The sequence below is a fragment of the Oncorhynchus gorbuscha genome, linkage group LG08 (genome assembly GCF_021184085.1).
Source record: "Oncorhynchus gorbuscha isolate QuinsamMale2020 ecotype Even-year linkage group LG08, OgorEven_v1.0, whole genome shotgun sequence".
NCBI classification, from domain to species: Eukaryota; Metazoa; Chordata; class Actinopteri; order Salmoniformes; family Salmonidae; genus Oncorhynchus; species Oncorhynchus gorbuscha.
Window position 1 is genome coordinate 75,998,277 of NC_060180.1, and position 23,312 is coordinate 76,021,588.

Sequence of the window (23,312 nt, forward strand, 5' to 3'; positions counted from 1 at the left end):
TATGTTATTAGACTAGATACTGTATGTTATTAGACTAGATACTGTATGTTAGACTAGATACTGTATGTTAGACTAGATACTGTATGTTAGACTAGATACTGTATGTTAGACTAGATACTGTATGTTAGACTAGATACTGTATGTTAGACTAGATACTGTATGTTAGACTAGATACTGTATGTTGTTAGACTAGATACTGTATGTTATCAGACTAGATACTGTATGTTATCAGACTAGATACTGTATGTTATCTGGCTATAGACTGTAGACCTGTTCATTTATCAGACTAGATACTGTATGTTAGACTAGATACTGTATGTTAGACTAGATACTGTATGTTATCAGACTAGATACTGTATGTTATCAGACTAGATACTGTATGTTATCAGACTAGATACTGTATGTTATCAGACTAGATACTGTATGTTATCAGACTAGATACTGTATGTTAGACTAGATACTGTATGTTAGACTAGATACTGTATGTTAGACTAGATACTGTATGTTAGACTAGATACTGTATGCTATCAGACTAGATACTGTATGTTATCAGACTAGATACTGTATGCTATCAGACTAGATACTGTATGTTATCAGACTAGATACTGTATGTTATCAGACTATAGACTGTATGTTATCAGACTATAGACTGTATGTTATCAGACTATAGACTGTATGTTATCAGACTATAGACTGTATGTTAGACTAGATACTGTATGTTAGACTAGATACTGTATGTTAGACTAGATACTGTATGTTAGACTAGATACTGTATGTTAGACTAGATACTGTATGTTAGACTAGATACTGTATGTTAGACTAGATACTGTATGTTAGACTAGATACTGTATGTTATCAGACTAGATACTGTATGTTATCAGACTAGATACTGTATGTTATCAGACTAGATACTGTATGTTATCAGACTAGATACTGTATGTTAGACTAGATACTGTATGTTAGACTAGATACTGTATGTTAGACTAGATACTGTATGTTAGACTAGATACTGTATGTTAGACTAGATACTGTATGTTAGACTAGATACTGTATGCTAGACTAGATACTGTATGTTATCAGACTAGATACTGTATGCTATCAGACTAGATACTGTATGCTATCAGACTAGATACTGTATGTTATCAGACTAGATACTGTATGTTATCAGACTAGATACTGTATGTTATCAGACTAGATACTGTATGTTAGACTAGATACTGTATGTTAGACTAGATACTGTATGTTAGACTAGATACTGTATGTTAGACTAGATACTGTATGTTAGACTAGATACTGTATGTTAGACTAGATACTGTATGTTATCAGACTAGATACTGTATGTTATCAGACTAGATACTGTATGTTATCAGACTAGATACTGTATGTTAGACTAGATACTGTATGTTATCAGACTAGATACTGTATGTTATCAGACTAGATACTGTATGTTATCAGACTATAGACTGTATGTTATCAGACTAGATACTGTATGTTAGACTAGATACTGTATGTTATCAGACTAGATACTGTATGTTATCAGACTAGATACTGTATGTTAGACTAGATACTGTATGCTATCAGACTAGATACTGTATGTTAGACTAGATACTGTATGTTAGACTAGATACTGTATGTTATCAGACTAGATACTGTATGTTATCAGACTAGATACTGTATGTTATCAGACTAGATACTGTATGTTATTAGACTAGATACTGTATGTTATCAGACTAGATACTGTATGTTATCAGACTAGATACTGTATGTTAGACTAGATACTGTATGTTAGACTAGATACTGTATGTTATCAGACTAGATACTGTATGTTATCTGGCTATAGACTGTAGACCTGTTCATTTATCAGACTAGATACTGTATGTTATCAGACTAGATACTGTATGTTAGACTAGATACTGTATGTTAGACTAGATACTGTATGCTATCAGACTAGATACTGTATGCTATCAGACTAGATACTGTATGCTATCAGACTAGATACTGTATGCTATCAGACTAGATACTGTATGCTATCAGACTAGATACTGTATGCTATCAGACTAGATACTGTATGCTATCAGACTAGATACTGTATGCTATCAGACTAGATACTGTATGTTATCAGACTAGATACTGTATGTTATCAGACTAGATACTGTATGTTATCAGACTAGATACTGTATGTTATCAGACTAGATACTGTATGTTATCAGACTAGATACTGTATGTTATCAGACTAGATACTGTATGCTATCAGACTAGATACTGTATGTTATCAGACTAGATACTGTATGCTATCAGACTAGATACTGTATGCTATCAGACTAGATACTGTATGTTATCAGACTAGATACTGTATGTTATCTGGCTATAGACTGTAGACCTGTTCATTTATCAGACTAGATACTGTATGTTATCAGACTAGATACTGTATGTTAGACTAGATACTGTATGCTATCAGACTAGATACTGTATGCTATCAGACTAGATACTGTATGCTATCAGACTAGATACTGTATGCTATCAGACTAGATACTGTATGCTATCAGACTAGATACTGTATGCTATCAGACTAGATACTGTATGCTATCAGACTAGATACTGTATGCTATCAGACTAGATACTGTATGCTATCAGACTAGATACTGTATGCTATCAGACTAGATACTGTATGTTATCAGACTAGATACTGTATGTTATCAGACTAGATACTGTATGTTATCAGACTAGATACTGTATGTTATCAGACTAGATACTGTATGTTATCAGACTAGATACTGTATGTTATCAGACTAGATACTGTATGTTATCAGACTAGATACTGTATGTTATCAGACTAGATACTGTATGCTATCAGACTAGATACTGTATGCTATCAGACTAGATACTGTATGCTATCAGACTAGATACTGTATGTTATCTGGCTATAGACTGTATGTTCATTTATCAGACTAGATACTGTATGTTATCAGACTAGATACTGTATGTTATGATACTATCAGACTAGATACTGTATGCTATCAGACTAGATACTGTATGCTATCAGACTAGATACTGTATGCTATCAGACTAGATACTGTATGCTATCAGACTAGATACTGTATGCTATCAGACTAGATACTGTATGCTATCAGACTAGATACTGTATGCTATCAGACTAGATACTGTATGCTATCAGACTAGATACTGTATGTTATCAGACTAGATACTGTATGCTATCAGACTAGATACTGTATGTTATCAGACTAGATACTGTATGTTATCAGACTAGATACTGTATGTTATCAGACTAGATACTGTATGTTATCAGACTAGATACTGTATGTTATCAGACTAGATACTGTATGCTATCAGACTAGATACTGTATGCTATCAGACTAGATACTGTATGCTATCAGACTAGATACTGTATGCTATCAGACTAGATACTGTATGCTATCAGACTAGATACTGATGCTATCAGACTAGATACTGTATGTTATCAGACTAGATACTGTATGTTATCAGACTAGATACTGTATGTTAGACTAGATACTGTATGTTATCAGACTAGATACTGTATGTTAGACTAGATACTGTATGTTAGACTAGATACTGTATGTAGAACTAGATACTGTATGTAGACTAGATACTGTATGTTATCAGACTAGATACTGTATGTTTAGACTAGATACTGTATGTTAGACTAGATACTGTATGTTAGACTAGATACTGTATGTTATCAGACTAGATACTGTATGTTATCAGACTAGATACTGTATGTTATCAGACTAGATACTGTATGTTATCAGACTAGATACTGTATGTTATCAGACTAGATACTGTATGTTATCAGACTAGATACTGTATGCTATCAGACTAGATACTGTATGCTATCAGACTAGATACTGTATGCTAGACTAGATACTGTATGCTAGATACTGTATGCTATCAGACTAGATACTGTATGCTATCAGACTAGATACTGTATGCTATCAGACTAGATACTGTATGCTATCAGACTAGATACTGTATGCTATCAGACTAGATACTGTATGCTATCAGACTAGATACTGTATGCTATCAGACTAGATACTGTATGCTATCAGACTAGTATGCTATCAGACTAGATACTGTATGCTATCAGACTAGATACTGTATGCTATCAGACTAGATACTGTATGTTAGACTAGATACTGTATGTTAGACTAGATACTGTATGTTAGACTAGATACTGTATGTTAGACTAGATACTGTATGTTAGACTAGATACTGTTTAGACTAGATACTGTATGTTCAGACTAGATACTGTATGCTATCAGACTAGATACTGTATGCTATCAGACTAGATACTGTATGCTATCAGACTAGATACTGTATGTTATCAGACTAGATACTGTATGTTATCTGACTAGATACTGTATGTTATCTGACTAGATACTGTATGTTATCTGACTAGATACTGTATGTTAGACTAGATACTGTATGCTAGTATGTTAGATACTGTATGTTAGACTAGATACTGTATGTTAGACTAGATACTGTATGTTATCAGACTAGATACTGTATGTTATCAGACTAGATACTGTATGTAGATACTGTATGTTAGACTAGATACTGTATGTTAGACTAGATACTGTATGTTATCACTAGATACTGTATGTTATCAGACTAGATACTGTATGTTATCAGACTAGATACTGTATGTTATCAGACTAGATACTGTATGTTATCAGACTAGATACTATGTTATCTGATACTGTATGTTAGACTAGATACTGTATGTTAGACTAGATACTGTATGTTAGACTAGATACTGTATGTTAGACTAGATACTGTATGTTAGACTAGATACTGTATGTTAGACTAGATACTGCATGTTAGACTAGATACTGCATGTTAGACTAGATACTGCATGTTAGACTAGATACTGTATGCTATCAGACTAGATACTGTATGCTATCAGACTAGATACTGTATGCTATCAGACTAGATACTGTATGTTATCAGACTATAGACTGTATGTTATCAGACTATAGACTGTATGTTATCAGACTATAGACTGTATGTTATCAGACTAGATACTGTATGTTAGACTAGATACTGTATGTTAGACTAGATACTGTATGTTATCAGACTAGATACTGTATGTTAGACTAGATAATGTATGTTAGACTAGATACTGTATGTTAGACTAGATACTGTATGTTAGACTAGATACTGTATGTTATCAGACTAGATACTGTATGTTATCAGACTAGATACTGTATGTTATCAGACTAGATACTGTATGTTATCAGACTAGATACTGTATGTTATCAGACTAGATACTGTATGTTATCAGACTAGATACTGTATGTTATCAGACTAGATACTGTATGTTATCAGACTAGATACTGTATGCTATCAGACTAGATACTGTATGTTATCTGGCTATAGACTGTAGACCTGTTCATTTATCAGACTAGATACTGTATGTTATCTGGCTATAAACTGTATGTTATCAGACTAGATACTGTATGCTAGACTAGATACTGTATGTTAGACTAGATACTGTATGTTAGACTAGATACTGTATGTTATCAGACTAGATACTGTATGTTATCAGACTAGATACTGTATGTTATCTGGCTAGATACTGTATGCTAGACTAGATACTGTATGTTAGACTAGATACTGTATGTTAGACTAGATACTGTATGTTATCAGACTAGATACTGTATGTTACTGTATGTTATCTGACTAGATACTGTATGTTATCAGACTAGATACTGTATGCTAGACTAGATACTGTATGTTATCAGACTAGATACTGTATGTTACTGTATGTTATCAGATACTGTATGTTATCAGACTAGATACTGTATGTTAGACTAGATACTGTATGTTATCTGACTAGATACTGTATGTTATCAGATACTGTATGTTATCAGACTAGATACTGTATGTTAGACTAGATACTGTATGTTATCAGACTAGATACTGTATGTTAGACTAGATACTGTATGTTAGACTAGATACTGTATGTTAGACTAGATACTGTATGTTATAGATACATGTTACTAGATACTGTATGTTATCAGACTAGATACTGTATGTTATCAGACTAGATACTGTATGTTATCAGACTAGATACTGTATGTTATCAGACTAGATACTGTATGTTATCAGACTAGATACTGTATGTTATCAGACTAGATACTGTATGTTATCAGACTAGATACTGTATGTTATCTGACTAGATACTGTATGTTATCAGACTAGATACTGTATGTTAGACTAGATACTGTATGTTAGACTAGATACTGTATGTTATCAGACTAGATACTGTATGTTATCAGACTAGATACTGTATGTTATCAGACTAGATACTGTATGCTATCAGACTAGATACTGTATGTTATCAGACTAGATACTGTATGTTATCAGACTAGATACTGTATGTTATCAGACTAGATACTGTATGTTATCAGACTAGATACTGTATGCTATCAGACTAGATACTGTATGTTATCAGACTAGACACTGTATGTTATCAGACTAGATACTGTATGCTATCAGACTAGATACTGTATGCTATCAGACTAGATACTGTATGTTAGACTAGATACTGTAAGTTATCAGACTAGATACTGTATGTTATCAGACTAGATACTGTATGTTATCAGACTAGATACTGTATGTTATCTGACTATAGATATAAGCATTTAAGACCCAAGCATTTATTTGATATGATTTTACAATAAGAAGAATATATTTTTGAATTTCGCTAAATGAAATAGAAAAGATATCATTCTGGAGCGAGTGATGTTGAGCGTTGTGATCACCTGAAACAGGTCCTGGCCAATTTAGTTGTGAACGATACAAACCATAGAAATTTAATTTTATCGTTTAACCTTTATTTAACTAGGCAAGTCAGTTCAGAACAAATTCTTATTTACAATGACGGACTTAGGAACAGGAACGACAGATTTTGTACCTTGTCAGCTCGGGGATTCGAACTTGCAACCTTTCGGTTAGTAGTCCAACGCTTTAACCACTAGGCTACGCTGCCGCCCCATATGGGCTGCATGACGCGACTATGGGCTATTGATTTGAGAAAGTAGAGAGCTTAGCATGGAGGTGGTAACCAGTCCATCCAACATAATAATAGTCTACAATAGGCTAGACTAATTATGCACTAACTAATTGAGCACTAACGCCCGCCTGGTCCTAATGACCTGGTACTCGGCACTAACGCCCGCCTGGTCCTAATGACCTGGTACTCGGCAGTAACGGCCGCCGGGTCCTAATGGCCTGGTACTCGGCACTAACGGCCGCCGGGTCCTAATGGCCTGGTACTCGGCACTAACGCCGCCGGGTCCTAATGACCCGGTACTCGGCACTAACGGCCGCCGGGTCCTAATGACCCGGTACTCGGCACTAACGGCCGCCGGGTCCTAATGGCCCGGTACTTGGCACTAACGGCCGCCGGGTCCTAATGGCCTGGTACTCAGCAGTAACGACCTCCGGGTTCTAATGACCTGGTACTCAGCACTAACGACCCCTGGATCCAATTGACCTGGTACTCAGCACAAACGGCTGCAGGGTCCTAATGGCCTGGTACTCAGCACTAACGGCTGCAGGGTCCTAATGGCCTGGTACTCAGCAGTAACGACCTCCGGGTCCTAATGACCTGGTACTCAGCACAAACGGCTGCAGGGTCCTAATGGCCTGGTACTCAGCAGTAACGACCTCCGGGTCCTAATGGCCTGGTACTCAGCACTAACGGCTGCAGGGTCCTAATGGCCTGGTACTCAGCACAAACGGCTGCAGGGTCCTAATGGCCTGGTACTCAGCACTAACGGCTGCAGGGTCCTAATGGCCTGGTACTCAGCACTAACGGCCGCAGGGTCCTAATGGCCTGGTACTCAGCACTAACGGCCGCAGGGTCCTAATGGCCTGGTACTCAGCACTAACGGCCGCCGGGTCCTAATGGCCTGGTACCTCCTAATGGCCTGGTACTCAGCACTAACGGCCGCCGGGTCCTAATGGCCTGGTACTCAGCACAAACGGCCGCCGGGTCCTAATGGCCTGGTACTCAGCACTAACGGCCGCCGGGTCCTAATGGCCTGGTACTCAGCACTAACGACCTCAGGGTCCTAATGGCCTGGTACTCAGCAGTAACGGCTGCAGGGTCCTAATGGCCTGGTACTCAGCACTAACGGCTGCAGGGTCCTAATGGCCTGGTACTCAGCACTAACGACCTCAGGGTCCTAATGGCCTGGTACTCAGCAGTAACGGCTGCAGGGTCCTAATGGCCTGGTACTCAGCACTAACGGCTGCAGGGTCCTAATGGCCTGGTACTCAGCACTAACGGCTGCAGGGTCCTAATGACCTGGTACTCAGCACTAACGGCTGCAGGGTCTAATGGCCTGGTACTCAGCACTAACGGCTGCAGGGTCCTAATGGCCTGGTACTCAGCACTAGTCTCTTATTCACTCTGGACTACGTAAATAAACTATTTGGTCGAAGGTGGCTGGCCCGAACAGGCAAGTGACATGTCTTGAAGACAAAGTCTATTTTGCTTTCACTAGTCCGCATGTACATGTGCATTTGCTGACCACAACAAAAAAATAAACCAAGGCAAGCATCACACAGTTCTTCTCCCTAAAGTGGCTGAATTAATGAAGGTGATGCAGGGGTGAGGGGTCATACTGGTGTTCGCTTTCTGCCAGGTTTGAGAAGTCAAAAGCCCATTGGATGAGTTGTTTGTATAGCTGCAACCATTTTGATTTCCTTGCATTCCTCCCCTCCCCTCCCCTCTCCATTACGGTTCTTCCTTCAGACAAACATGAGGCAAAAAAAAGTGTGTTCATTTGCACAATGTCTCTCGTTCAAATTCGCTTGTAAAATGTCCAAAGAAGACATTCGGTAGCTCCTTCAGTCCCGTGAAAAGGTATTTCTAGTTCTCTACTTTTGCATCTTTTTGATACAGAATGTTGTCAGATTTTCAACCAAAACTTAATATACGATAAAGGGAACCTGAGTGAACAAATAACACAACAATGACATACTTATTGCATAAACAAAGTGTTGCAACACCCAATTCCCCCGGTGTGAAAACGTTATTGCCCCCTTTATATTCAGTAACTGGTTGTGCCACCTTTAGCTGCAAGGACTCCAACCAAACACTTCCTGTAGTTGATCAGTCCACCTTTAGCTGCAAGGACTCCAACCAACCACTTCCTGTAGTTGTTGATCAGTCCACCTTTAGCTGCAAGGACTCCAACCAACCACTTCCTGTAGTTGTTGATCAGTCCACCTTTAGCTGCAAGGACTCCAACCAACCACTTCCTGTAGTTGTTGATCAGTTCACCTTTAGCTGCAAGGACTCCAACCAACCACTTCCTGTAGTTGATCAGTCCACCTTTAGCTGCAAGGACTCCAACCAACCACTTCCTGTAGTTGTTGATCAGTCCACCTTTAGCTGCAATGACTCCAACCAAACACTTCCTGTAGTTGATCAGTCCACCTTCAGCTGCAAGGACTCCAACCAACCACTTCCTGTAGTCGATCAGTCCACCTTTAGCTGCAAGGACTCCAACCACTTCCTGTAGTTGTTGATCAGTCTCTTAAGTCGTTGTGGAGGAATTTTGGCCCACTCTTCCATACAGAACTGCTTTAACTCAGCGACATGTGGGTTTTAAAGCATCAACTGCTCGTTTCAAGTCCTGCCACAGCATCTCAATTGGAATTAGATATGGACTTTGACTTGACCGTAAAAAAATAAATGTAAAAAACCTTCAAATGTGTTTATTTTTTTTGCCATTTTCATGTAGACTTGATTGTGATTTTTTAAATATTTTTTAAAAACATTTTCTCGCTGCGTTTTGGCTCACAGACGGTACAGGCCTCTGACATGGATATCGCTGACTATAGCCTTGAAATGGCAAAATGGGAGACTTTAAAATTTAGCTTGTTTTGAGATCAAAGCAAGAGATGCACGTAGTCAAGCGTGCATATATTGTTCATATCCTTTGCTAGTTAGGATACTCCAGTTATTCATTTGTAGTCAGCGAGAATAATTGGTTCCTAAAAAAAAAACATGTGCATGTCTCGACACCTTTGAAAAGACAGGTAGAGTATTTTTTTGTTTGTCTAAAAAGGAGCGGTGTTGTATTTTGAGACAGGCTTGAATAAACCAAGTAGCCAATAGGCAGAAAGTAGCATAATTTGAATAAACCAAGTAGCCAATAGGCAGAAAGTAGCATAATTTGAATAAACCAAGTAACCAATAGGCAGAAAGTAGCATAATTTGAATAAACCAAGTAGCCAATAGGCAGAAAGTAGAATAATTTGAATAAACCAAGTAGCCAATAGGCAGAAAGCAGCATAATTTGAATTAGCCAAGTAGCATCATTTAAATAAGCCAAGTAGCATAATTTAAATAAGCCAAGTAGCCAATAGGCAGAAAGTAGCATAATTTAAATAAGCCAAGTAGAATAATTAAAATAAGCCAAGTAACCAATAGGCAGAAAGTAGCATCATTTGTCTGATTCCCTGTAATACCAGGAACAATACTGTATTTTAGAAAGTGGTTTCCTGCATCAAACACATTCAGCCACCTCCTTGTCTGAAGGACAAGTGGATAAACAGGTTAATGTGAAGCCCGGCGTGTTTTTTCTTCTTCAAAAGTCTCATGGAATGTAGGCCTATATTGAGCACATTGTATATTAATGATAGAACAGCCATTTCCATGTTAACATATTATGGGATGCATGTTCTCAATTGTTTAAAAAAATGGTAGGCCACTCTGGTAGGTCAACATTATGATCAAATAGCCAAGGTAGTCTACTTGGCCACTTCATACCAACAGTGTTCACTGCGTTGTAAGTTGAGCAGATTTTTTCAAAATGTTCAAGTTTGCGCTCAGTACACCTGAGATTTGATCAGTGTCGGATTTAAATTATTATTATTATTTTTTTAGGAACACCGACGCCGAATTTAACATCTCTCCAACAAGCCAGAGCTTGAGAGGATCTGCAGAGGAGCACGGAGAGTAACTTCCCCAAATACAGGTGTACCAACCTTGTAGCGTCATACCCAAGAAGACTCAAGGCTGTAATCGCTGACAAAGGTGCTTCAACAAAGTACTGAGTAAAGTGTCTGAATACTTATGCAAATGTGATATGTTTGTCACTAAGGGGTATTGTGATGTCATTACGGGGTATTGTGATGTCATTACGGGGTATTGTGATGTCATTACGGGGTATTGTGATGTCATTACGGGGTATTGTGATGTCATTACGGGGTATTGTGATGTCATTAAGGGGTATTGTGATGTCATTAAGGGGTATTGTGATGTCATGTCATTAAGGGGTATTGTGTTTAGATTGATGAGTGAACAAAAGTATTTAATTAATTTTAGAATAAGGATGTAACGTAACAAAATGTGGAAAAGTCAAGGGGTCTGAATACTTTCCCAAATGCAGTGTAGTATAACCTGTATATACTACCTGTACACATCTAAATTAATTATAACCTGTATATACTATCTGTACATAGGATAACATGCATATAGGATAACCTGTATGGGAATGTGGTATATGGCCAATATACCACAACTAAGGACTGTAGCCGCGTTGCGTCATGCATGAGAACAGCCCCTAGCCGTGGTATATTGGCCATATACCACACCCCTCTGGCCTTAATGCTTAATTATATATACACACTATTCATGAAGACAAGAGGATATGTATGGAAAATAATAAAGATAATAAAGATACCCCATCGTCTTCTCACACACAGTTGCTTAGCAGCCAGGTGAGTAGCTCGTGGGTCGTTACCTGTGTCGGAGTGTCTCTCCTCGTTGCGAGGGGGGCTCATGGCCAAGGACAGTTTGCGTTTCATGGAAGACTTGGGTGGTTTTCCTTCCTTAACCCCCAACAACTTACTCCGGTCCAACTTCAGAGTCTTTGTGAACGGGGAAATCGTATCTTTGTTCTGGAGAAAAAAGGAAAAAGAAAGAATTAAGGAGTTAAGTCCAAAATTAAGCCAATAAAAATGTTTTGACTTAATGCATTTTCATTGTAATGTGAACTTTAAATTATTTACATGTGTCCTATTCAGAACCTACAACCATTCAGAAAAGGAGAAGTGCCTAGAGGGGGGTAGAGGCCGGGGGGTACATGTTCAGCCCTGAGTAAACATGTTAGAATCACCTTTGGCAGCAATTACAGTTGTGAATCTTCCCTGGGCAATTACAGCAGAGAGTGTTTCTGGGTAATTACAGCAGAGAGTCTTTCTGGGTAATTACAGCAGAGAGTCTTTCTGGGTAATTACAGCAGAGAGTCTTTCTGGGTAATTACAGCAGAGAGTCTTTCTGGGTAATTACAGCAGAGAGTCTTTCTGGGTAATTACAGCAGAGAGTCTTTCTGGGTAATTACAGCAGAGAGTCTTTCTGGGTAATTACAGCAGAGAGTGTTTCTGGGTAATTACAGCAGAGAGTGTTTCTGGGTAAATCTCTAAGAGCTTTCCACACCTGGATTGTGCAACATTTGCCCATTGTTCTTTTAAACTCATTTCAATCTCTGTCAAAATTGGTTGATGAGCTAGACAAACATTTTTCAGGTCTTGGCATAGATTTTCAAGTAGATTTCAGTCAAAACTAACTTGGCCACTCAGGAACATTCAGTCTTCTTTTTGGTATGTAACTCCAGTGTAGATTTGACCTTGTTTTAGGTTATTGTCCTACTGAAAGGTGAATTCATTATCTCAGATTGACCCAGGTTTTTCTTTATGATTTTGCCTGTGCTTAGCTCATTTCTGTTTATTTTTTATAATGACAAAATCCTCAGTACTTTGCAACAAGGCAATAAAGTTATACTGAAAAAAAATGTGTCAATTCACCTTTTGTCCTGAATACAAAGTGTTATGTATTGGGTTTCCCTGAACATAACACAGTACCACTCTCCATATTTTCAAGCACAGTGGTGGCTGCATCATGTTATGGGTATGCTAGAAATTGTTAAGGACTGGGGAGTTTTTCAGGATAAAAAAAAAGAAACAGAATGGGGCTTATCACAGGCAAAATCCTAGAGGAAAATCTGGGTCAGTCAGATTAATTCACCTTTCAGCAGGACAATACTTTTATTCTGTGCAGGCTTCCTTCTTAACTTCTTTGGGATAGGGGGTGGTATTTTGACGTCCGGATGAAAAGCGTAGCCAAAGTAAACTGCCTGCTACTTAGGCCCAGAATATAGCTGAACACTAAAAACAGACTACATGAAGGGAAGGTGACATAGCTGCTAGGATAGCTGGACATACCAAGGCCAGAGGGATATACAAAGGAGGGGGTCAGTCAAATGACTAACTGATGACCACTAGACATAGTTCGCATATTTTTAGGACGTAGAGATGCAGAAGGAATGACAGAGAAGACAGTCTGTTGCTCTGAGATAAAGACACACATACATAGTAACATATTGAGCTAAGTGCAGAGCCAAAGCATAGGGCTGTAAAATAGAGGAATGTATAGTATTTTTAGTATAGCGGGCTGTAAAATAGAGGAATGTATAGTATTTTTAGTATAGCTGGACACGCTAGAAACTGAGGAGACACAGTCTGCTGATCCTAGATAATACAAACACAAGAATGCATTTAGCTAAGTGCAGGAACAACGCAAGGGTCTTGTCATCATTATAATCTGACGGAAAGCAGGTATGGGCATTATTGAGCTGAACAAGCAGGATGCACGGATTGGAATGTAACTTTATTTGCATGTAGGATGGGCTCATATGCAATATGTGGATAAATACTGGAGCCAGGGCTCTGGAAAAGGTGTGTGTTCCGCGGAGCACTCCGGCTTGTTATACTGTTGTATTTAAGCCTGGTTGATTTCACAAAGTTCTGGTATGTGTTGTATTTGATCCCATTTTCCACCACAGGTACTGGTACAGAGTCAATGTGAATAGCTGAAATGTCTTGAGTCTATTAGTATTCAACCTCTTTGTTATGGCAAGCCTAAATAAGTTCAGGAGTAAAAATGTTCTTAACAATAATAATGTTTAACATGATGTTTGAATGACTACCTAATGTCTGTACTCCACACATACAATTATCTGTAAAGTCCCTCAGTCGAACAGTGAATTTCAAACACTGAATCAACCACAAAGACCAGGGAGGTTTTCCAATGTCTCGAAAAGTGCACCGATTGGTGGATGGGTAAAACATTTAAAAAGCAGATATTTGAATATCCCTTTGAGCATGGTGAATTTTTTAAATTAATTTGTCCAAAATGTAGAGACATAATTCCACTTTGACATTATGGGGCATTGTGTGCAGGTAGGCCAGTGAATTTTCTCTCTCAATTGAATCGATTTTAAATTCAGGCTGTAACACAACAAAATGTGGGAAAAGTCGAGTGGTGTGAATAGTTCTAAAAGGAACTGTATAAGCGTACCTTCTTCCCAACCACGGCTCCATCTCGGTCTGTCCCAGGTTTGGCCATGGTGCATTGTGCTGGTGGTGCGGACGCCATCCTGGGCGTCCTCCCTCCCACCGCGTGACTAGCTACGGCCCAGCGCACTCATCATGGACCTACAACAACGACAACAACGGTAAAGATGTCAATAATGCTAGTGTTTTCTGTACGTACAGAGTAGCGAGCCAAATAGAAAAAGTAGCCAGCCAAGGAGATTCTGGAACGAGCTCTAGTTGTGGCGGGCCTCTGGTACATTCGGAACCAAAATACACATCTAAATTATTCAATTCAACTTCACCTCCCAGATCGGTAAAAATCAATTGTGATATTGAGTAGAAAGACATTACTTTACAATTCAAAATGATTGAAAAATATATGAATTCAAGTTTTTCATATCATAAACATGTCTAGACTAACAGTGAATAGCTTACTAACGGTCCCTTCCCAACAACCCAAAGAGAAAAACAGAAGAACAATAACCTTGCTATATACACACGGGGTACCAGTACTGAGTGGATGAGTACCAGGAAATAACCTTGCTATATACACACGGGGTACGGAGTACTGAGTGGATGAGTACCAGGAAATAACCTTGCTATATACACACGGGGTACCAGTACTGAGTGGATGTGGATGAGCACCAGGAAGTAACCTTGCTATATACACACGGGGTACGGAGTACTGAGTGGATGAGTACCAGGAAATAACCTTGCTATATACACACGGGGTACCAGTACTGAGTGGATGTGGATGAGCACCAGGAAGTAACCTTGCTATATGCACACGGGGTACGGAGTACTGAGTGGATGTGGATGAGCACCAGGAAATGGAGGTAGACTAGGGCTGTCCCCGAGAAAAAAAAAAAAATCTTGGTCACCCGAGAGCAGTCTGTTCTTTTGACGAATCGATAGTTTTCCCCCCTATATAGACACCCTCTGTGTTAATAAATTCAACTAATATATAAATAAATATGCTACTGTGCTTGTCTGATGCTTTAAGAACACTGTGATTAAATAATTCTGACACAAGAGGGAGCAAGAGATCAATATAGCCTTCTAACCGGCTCGCCTTCTAACCGGCTTCACCAGGGGATCGGAAACCTTCTCCATTCTTACCATTTCTACCCGCGTGCCAGTTATGATTTTCATAGGGACATTTTTTTTAAATATAATATAATAATAATATAATAATATAATATATGCCATTTAGCAGACGCTTTTATCCAAAGCGACTTACAGTCATGTGTGCATACATTCTACGTATGGGTGGTCCCGGGGATCGAACCCACTACTCTGGCATTACAAGCGCCATGCTCTACCAACTGAGCTACGTGGAACACCCAATAATATGCTAAAATCTCATCTATAAAAATGTACATGGATGCTATGATGCTGGTAAAAGAGGTTGGAATGTTATATAAAATCATCAACAAAAGAAAATAATAATAGTTCATTTGACAAATCAGTTGAAATCAGACTGGATATATTATACTTTAGAATTGCATTGGGGGCATCCTTATTTCACTGTACAGCCTTACCTATGGATTGTGGATCAATAACATGGGGTATCAGTCTACTCAGTGATACCCAGAGAGCATTGGCGTCGTAGCTCTTATTGTGGGACTCTGAAACAACTGTGAATTGAGCCACATTTATTGTCAACCTATGTGTATTGAACACTATTCCAGAGGAAAAACAATACTGTGTGGATATTTTGGAGTCTGATAACTCTGAGGAGGACATTGGGGAAAAAATATATTGGGTATTGAGTAGACTGTTACCCCATTTCATTGATCCCCAATCCTTAGGTAAAGCTGTACAGTGCATTATGATTGTCAATACACACAAAAGGCTGACTGGGGAGGTGATTATCATTTTCAAATATGTACTTTTATTTTGAAGGCAAACCCCAAATTCCACTATTGTGCCTAATTCTTATTGTGGCTAGCTCCGCAACACTGGTCAGGTCGAACCTCACTAGCCAGATGAAGCTAGGTGACTGCTTAACACGTTAGCAAACCACAACCTAGCAGGTTAGCAAACCACAACCTAGCAGGTTAGCAAACCACAACCTAGCAGGTTAGCAAACCACAACCTAGCAGGTTAGCAAACCACATGCATAGCTGACACCTAGTCACTTAGCTAGCAGGTTAGTAAACCACATTCATAGCTGACACCTAGCCACTTAGCTAGCAGGTTAGCAAACCACATGCATAGCTGACACCTAGCCACTTAGCTAGCATGTTAGCAAACCACATGCATAGCTGACACCTAGCCACTTAGATGCCTCACAAGTCCTCAACTGGAAGTTTCATTAAATAGTACCCACAAAACCACAGTCTCAACGTCAACAGTGAAGAGGCAACTCCGGGATGCCGGCCTTCTAGGCAGAATTCCTCTGTCCAGTGGTTGTGTTCTGTTGCCCATCTTAATCTGTTATTTTTATTAGCCAGTCTGAGAGATGGCTTTTTCTTTGCAACTCTGCCTAGAAGGCCGGCATCCCAGAGTCGCCTCTTCACTGTTGAGACTGGTGTTTTGCGACCACTACAATTTCCCCCTGTAGCCAATTCAACTGCAGTAATTCCAGTAGAGATTATTTGGAAATTCCATTATCAATTTGATAACTGACTTAACACTCAGGTAGATGTTTTTCCAAAGACCCCTTTTCTATATGTTAGAACAGAAATTAAATCCTTTGCTATTTCATGAATTTTGTGGATGAAAAAAAGTAAAAAAATATGTGACACATGCCTTAAATTCAAAATAATAATAATAGACTCAGCTTTTCATTAGACATACTCCTATGAACTTCCTATGTTGATGCTCATGGGTCCTTGTGACAGACTAGGATTTGAACCCGGGTCTCCTGCATGCTAATAACTGCTAGCCCAGTTGAGGTAAAGCCAATACCTAGGGACCAAAATCTTCAGGTTTCAGGCAAGATCATTTTCTAAAACAGTCGAAACAAAATCACCCGAAAAGGGAGGACCAATCCACAAGAATTATGATTAACAGAATGCGACATTTAGATAGTTTGGCCCAAAGATCTTCAGTCCTAATCCTCCACACAGCAGAGTGACACTAATACGCTGAATGAGACACTGCATTAAGACTAAACAGCAATGCCACGTGGGTAAAAGTCTGTATGCTGCTGGAAGGGCATGCAGTCGCTTTTTATCCTGCGCTTGGCTGTCAGAGTAAAATGTCACAAACACTCCCGGTCAGACCCCTGTAGAGTGGTAGGATGGAGGCAAGAGCAAAAGCCTGATTACTGAGAGGGTAGAGAAGAGGGAGGAGAGAAGACGAGTGGAGGGGGAGAAGAGGGGAGGGGGAGAAGAGGGAGGAGAGAAGAGTGGAGGGGGAGAAGAGGAGGAGAGACGAGTGGAGGGGGAGGAGAAGACGAGTGGAGGGGGAGAAGAGGTGGAGGTTGGGAAAGGGAGGAGGGATAACAATGAATGCTGCAGCCTCACACGGACTCACACACTGCCCCAGCTCCCCGCTACACACACACACACACACACACTGCCCCAGCTCCCCGCTACACACACACACACACACACACACACACACACACACACACTGCCCCAGCTCCCCGCTACACACACACACACACTGCCCCAGCTCCCCGCTACACACACACACACTGCCCCAGCTCCCCGCTACACACACACACACTGCCCCAGCTCCCCGCTACACACACACACACACTGCCCCAGCTCCCCACTACACACACACACACTGCCCCAGCTCCCCGCCACACACACACACTGCCCCAGCTCCCCACTACACACACACTGCCCCAGCTCCCCACCACACACACTGCCCCAGCTCCCCACCACACACACACACACACACACACACACACACACAGCCCCAGCTCCCCACACACACACACACACACACAGCCCCAGCTCCCCACCACACACACACACACACACACACACACAGCCCCAGCTCCCCGCCCCACTACACACACAGCTCCCCACACACACACACACACTGCCCCAGCTCCCCACTACACACACACACACTGCCCCAGCTCCCCACTACACACACACACTGCCCCAGCTCCCCACCACACACACACACTGCCCCAGCTCCCCACCACACACACACACTGCCCCAGCTCCCCACCACACACACACACACTGCCCCAGCTCCCCACCACACACACACAGCCCCAGCTCCCAGCCCCACACACACACACACTGCCCCAGCTCCCCCCCCACCACACACTGCCCCAGCTCCCCACACACACAGCCCCAGCTCCCCACCACACACACCCCAGCCCCAGCTCCCCAGCCCCCACACACACACAGCCCCAGCTCCCCACCACACACACAGCCCCACACACACACACACACAGCCCCAGCTCCCAGCCCCACACACACACACTGCCCCAGCTCCCCACTACACACACACTCCCCACACACACACTGCCCCAGCTCCCCGCTACACACACACCCCAGCACCCACTACACACACACTGCCCCAGCTCCCCACTACACACACACTGCCCCAGCTCCCCACTACACACACACTGCCCCAGCTCCCCACTACACACACACAGCTCCCCACACACACACTGCCCCAGCTCCCCACTACACACACACTGCCCCAGCTCCCCACTACACACACACTGCCCCAGCTCCCCACTACACACACACTGCCCCAGCTCCCCACTACACACACACACTGCCCCAGCTCCCCACTACACACACACACTGCCCCAGCTCCCCACCACACACACACACACACACACACACACACACACACACTCCCCAGCTCCCCACTATATACACACACACAGCCCCAGCTCCCCACCATACACACACACACACAGCCCCAGCTCCCCACCACACACACACACACTGCCCCAGCTCCCCACCACACACACACACACACACTGCCCCAGCTCCCCTACCACACACACACACTGCCCCAGCTCCCCACCACACACACACACACTGCCCCAGCTCCCCACCACACACACACACCCCACTCCCCACTATATACACACACACACACACACACTGCCCCAGCTCCCCACTACACACACACTGCCCCAGCTCCCCACCACACACACACTGCCCCAGCTCCCCACCACACACACACTGCCCCAGCTCCCCACCACACACACACACACTGCCCCAGCTCCCCACCACACACACACACACTGCCCCAGCTCCCCACCACACACACACACACTGCCCCAGCTCCCCACCACACACACACACACACACTGCCCCAGCTCCCCACCACACACACACACACACACCCCACTCCCACACACACACACACACTGCCCCAGCTCCCCACCACACACACAAACACTGAGCTCCCCACCACATGTGCCCCAGCTACCATCCACACACACTGCCCCAGCTCCCCACCACAACACACAAGACACTACGTCCCCACTATATACAACATGGCTCCCCACTAATCCCACAGAGCTCTACACACTGCCCCAGCTCCCCAAAGTAGTGCACTACACACACACACACTGCCCCAGCTCCCCACTACACACACACACTGCCCCAGCTCCCACCACACACACACACACACTGCCCTGGCTCCCCAAAGTAGTGCCCCAGCTACCACAGGGAATAGGGCCCCAGCTCCCCAAAAGTAGTACCACTATATAGAGAATAGGGCTCTGGTCCAAAGCTCCCCACCACACACACACTAGCTGCCCACTATATAGGGAATAGGGCCAGGTCAAAAGTAGTGCACTGGATATAGAACAAGTTGTCATTTGGGACATCAAGGCAGGGATCCCCACTAGACGGGCCGACACGATGCCCCAGCTCCCCAGGGATCAGACATGTATCACTAGCCACTTTAACTATGCCTTTGTCTACACACTCATCTCAGACTCGATACCATCTACTGTATGCTGCTCTGTACCATCACTCATTCATATATCCTTATGTACATGTTCCTTATCCCCTTACACTGTGTATAAGACAGTAGTTTTGGAATTGTTAGTTAGATTACTTGTTGGTTATCACTGCATTGCCGAACTAGAAGCAGAAGCATTTCGCTACCGCATTAACATCTGCTAACCAAATAAAATTTGATTTGATTTGATTTACACAGGGATCTGCCCCAGCTCCCCACTACACACACACAGAGCCGAGGGAAAAGAAAGAAAAGATAGGGATTAGACATGGGCCAGTAATCCACACATGTAGAGGCAGCACCGGGGAAGAGAGCAGGGCTCCCTAATCAGATGGGCCCTGGGCAAAAGTAGTGCCAGGCAGGGAATAGGGCCCTGGTCAAAAGTAGTGCCAGGCTAGGGATCAGAGAATAGGGCTCTGCTAAAGTAGTGATCAGAATAGGGCCCTGGTCAAAAGTAGTGCACTGGATGTAGAACAAGTTGTCATTTGGGACATCAAGGCAGGGATCAGACGGGCCGAGGGGGCGATGCCAGGCAGGGATCAGACGGGCCGAGGGGGCGATGCCAGGCAGGGATCAGATGGGCCGAGGGGGCGATGCCAGACAGGGATCAGATGGGCCGAGGGGGCGATGCCAGACAGGGATCAGATGCCATATGTAGATCTGGCCCTGATCACCACAACTACATAATACAGGACCATGTGACAAAGTTCATTAAATCAAAAAAGCAAAGAGAGATAATTGTGTACTATGGTCATCAATATAGGCTATCGTAAAGGGTGCTTTGCCTTTCATCCAACTGAACTGGGAGGGCATAGACCCAACCACTTGGGAGCCAGGCCCAGCCAATCAGAATGAGTTAGGCCTGGCGCGCAGTCGGCGTTCCAATTCATCCAGAAGGTGTTCGATGGGGTTGAGGTCAGGGCTCTGTGCACGCCAGTCAAGTTCTTCCACACCGATATCGACAAACCATTTCTGTATGGACCTCGCTTTGTGCACAGAGGCATTCTTAGTTACAATAACGGCCCAGGAACAGTGGGTTAACTGCCTCGTTAGGGGCAGAACGACAGATTTTTACCTTGTCAACTCGGGGATTAGATCTAGCAACCTTTTGGTTACTGGCTCAACGCTCTAATCTAACCACTAGGCTTTCTGCCCCCATGTGGCAGGGCTTGAAAAAATATTACGGACTACCAAAGGAAAACTCGACCACGAGCTGCCCAGTGACTAGAGCTTACCAAACGAGCCAAATGCTTTATATGCTCGCTTCGAGGCAAGCAACACTGAAGCATGCATGAGAACACCAAATGTTCCGGACGACTGTATGATGACGTTCTCCGTAGCCGATGTCAACAAGACCTTAAAAACAGGTCAACATTCACAAAGCCACAGGGCCAGATGGATTACCAGGATGTGTACTCCAAGCATGTGCTGACCAACTGGCAAGTGTGTTCAATGACATTGTCAACCTCTCCCTGACTGAGTCTAATACCTACATGTTACAAACAGACCACCATAGTGCCTGTGCCCAAGAACACTAAGGTAACCTGCATAAACGACTACCGACCCGCAGCACTCACATCTGTATCAATGAAATGCTTTGAAAGGCTGGTCATGGCTCACATTAACACCATCATGCCAGAAACCCTAGACCCACTCCAATACGCATACCGCCCCAACAGATCCACAGACCAACGCGGTCGCACTTCACACTGCCCTTTCCCACCTGGACAAAAGGAACACCTGTGTGAGAATGCTGTTCATTGACTACAGCCCATAGCTTAGTTCCCATAAAGCTCATTACTAAGTACCCTGGGACTAAACACTTCCCTCTGCAACTGGATCCTGGACTTCCTGACGGGCCGCCCCCAGGTGGCAAGTGTAGGCAACAACACATCTGCCACGCTGATCCTCAACACTGGGGCCCCTCAGGGGTGTGTGCTCAGTCCCCTCCTGTACTCCCTGTTCACCCACGACTGCATGGCCAGGCACGACTCCAACAACATAATTAAGTTTGCCGACAACAACAGTTGTAGGCCTGATCACCGACAACGATGAGACAGCCTATAGGGAGGAAGTCAGAGACCTGGCCGTGTGGTGCCAGAACCACAACCTCTCCCGCAACGTGATCAAGACAAAGGAGCTGATTGTGGACTACAGGAAAAGGCGGGCCGAACAGGCCCCCACTAATATCGATGGGGCTGTAGTGGAGCAGGTTGAGAGCTTAATGTTCCTTGGTGTCCACATCACCAACAAACTATCATGGTCCAATCAGTCGTTAAGAGGGCACAACACCTTTTCCCTCTCAGGAGACTGAAAAGATGGGTCCTTAGATCCTAAAAAGGTTGGAAAAAGGCGCTCCTGGAGGGTAGTGCAAACGGCCCAGTACATTACTTGGGCCAAGCTTCCTGCCATCCGGGACCTACATAATGTTGTGTCAGAGGAAGGCCCAAACAATTGCCAGAGACTCCAGCCACCCCAGTCATAGTATGGCAGTGTGTATGGCAGTGTAGCCTAGTGGTTAGAGCGTTGGACTAGTAACCGGAAGGTTGCAAGTTCAAATCCCCGAGCTGACAAGGTACAAATCTGTCATTCTGCCCCTGAACAGGCAGTTAACCCACTGTTCCTAGACCGTCATTGAAAATAAGAATTTGTTCTTAACTGACTTGCCTGGTTAAATAAAGGTAAAATAATAAAATGGCAGTATGTATGGCAGTTGCCAGAGACTCCAGCCATAGTCATAGTATGGCAGTATGTATGGCAGTTGCCAGAGACTCCAGCCACTCCAGTCATAGTATGGCAGTATGTATGGCAGTTGCCAGAGACTCCAGCCACTCCAGTCATAGTATGGCAGTATGTATGGCAGTTGCCAGAGACTCCAGTCATAGTATGGCAGTTGCCAGAGACTCCAGCCACTCCAGTCATCCAGTCATAGTATGGCAGTATGTATGGCAGTTGCCAGAGACTCCAGT

At 42.8% G+C, this 23,312-nt stretch overlaps 1 protein-coding gene across 1 annotated transcript in view; it reads right to left on the bottom strand.

The window, feature by feature from the left end:
* Positions 1–23,312, bottom strand: part of LOC124042190 (ankyrin repeat domain-containing protein 12-like) — a 90,327-nt gene that overhangs the window by 50,081 nt on the left and 16,934 nt on the right. The window contains 2 exon segments of the mRNA XM_046360594.1: positions 11,805–11,961; positions 14,420–14,556. Of these exon segments, the coding sequence (XP_046216550.1) occupies positions 11,805–11,961; positions 14,420–14,497 (235 nt within the window). The 5' untranslated portion in view covers positions 14,498–14,556.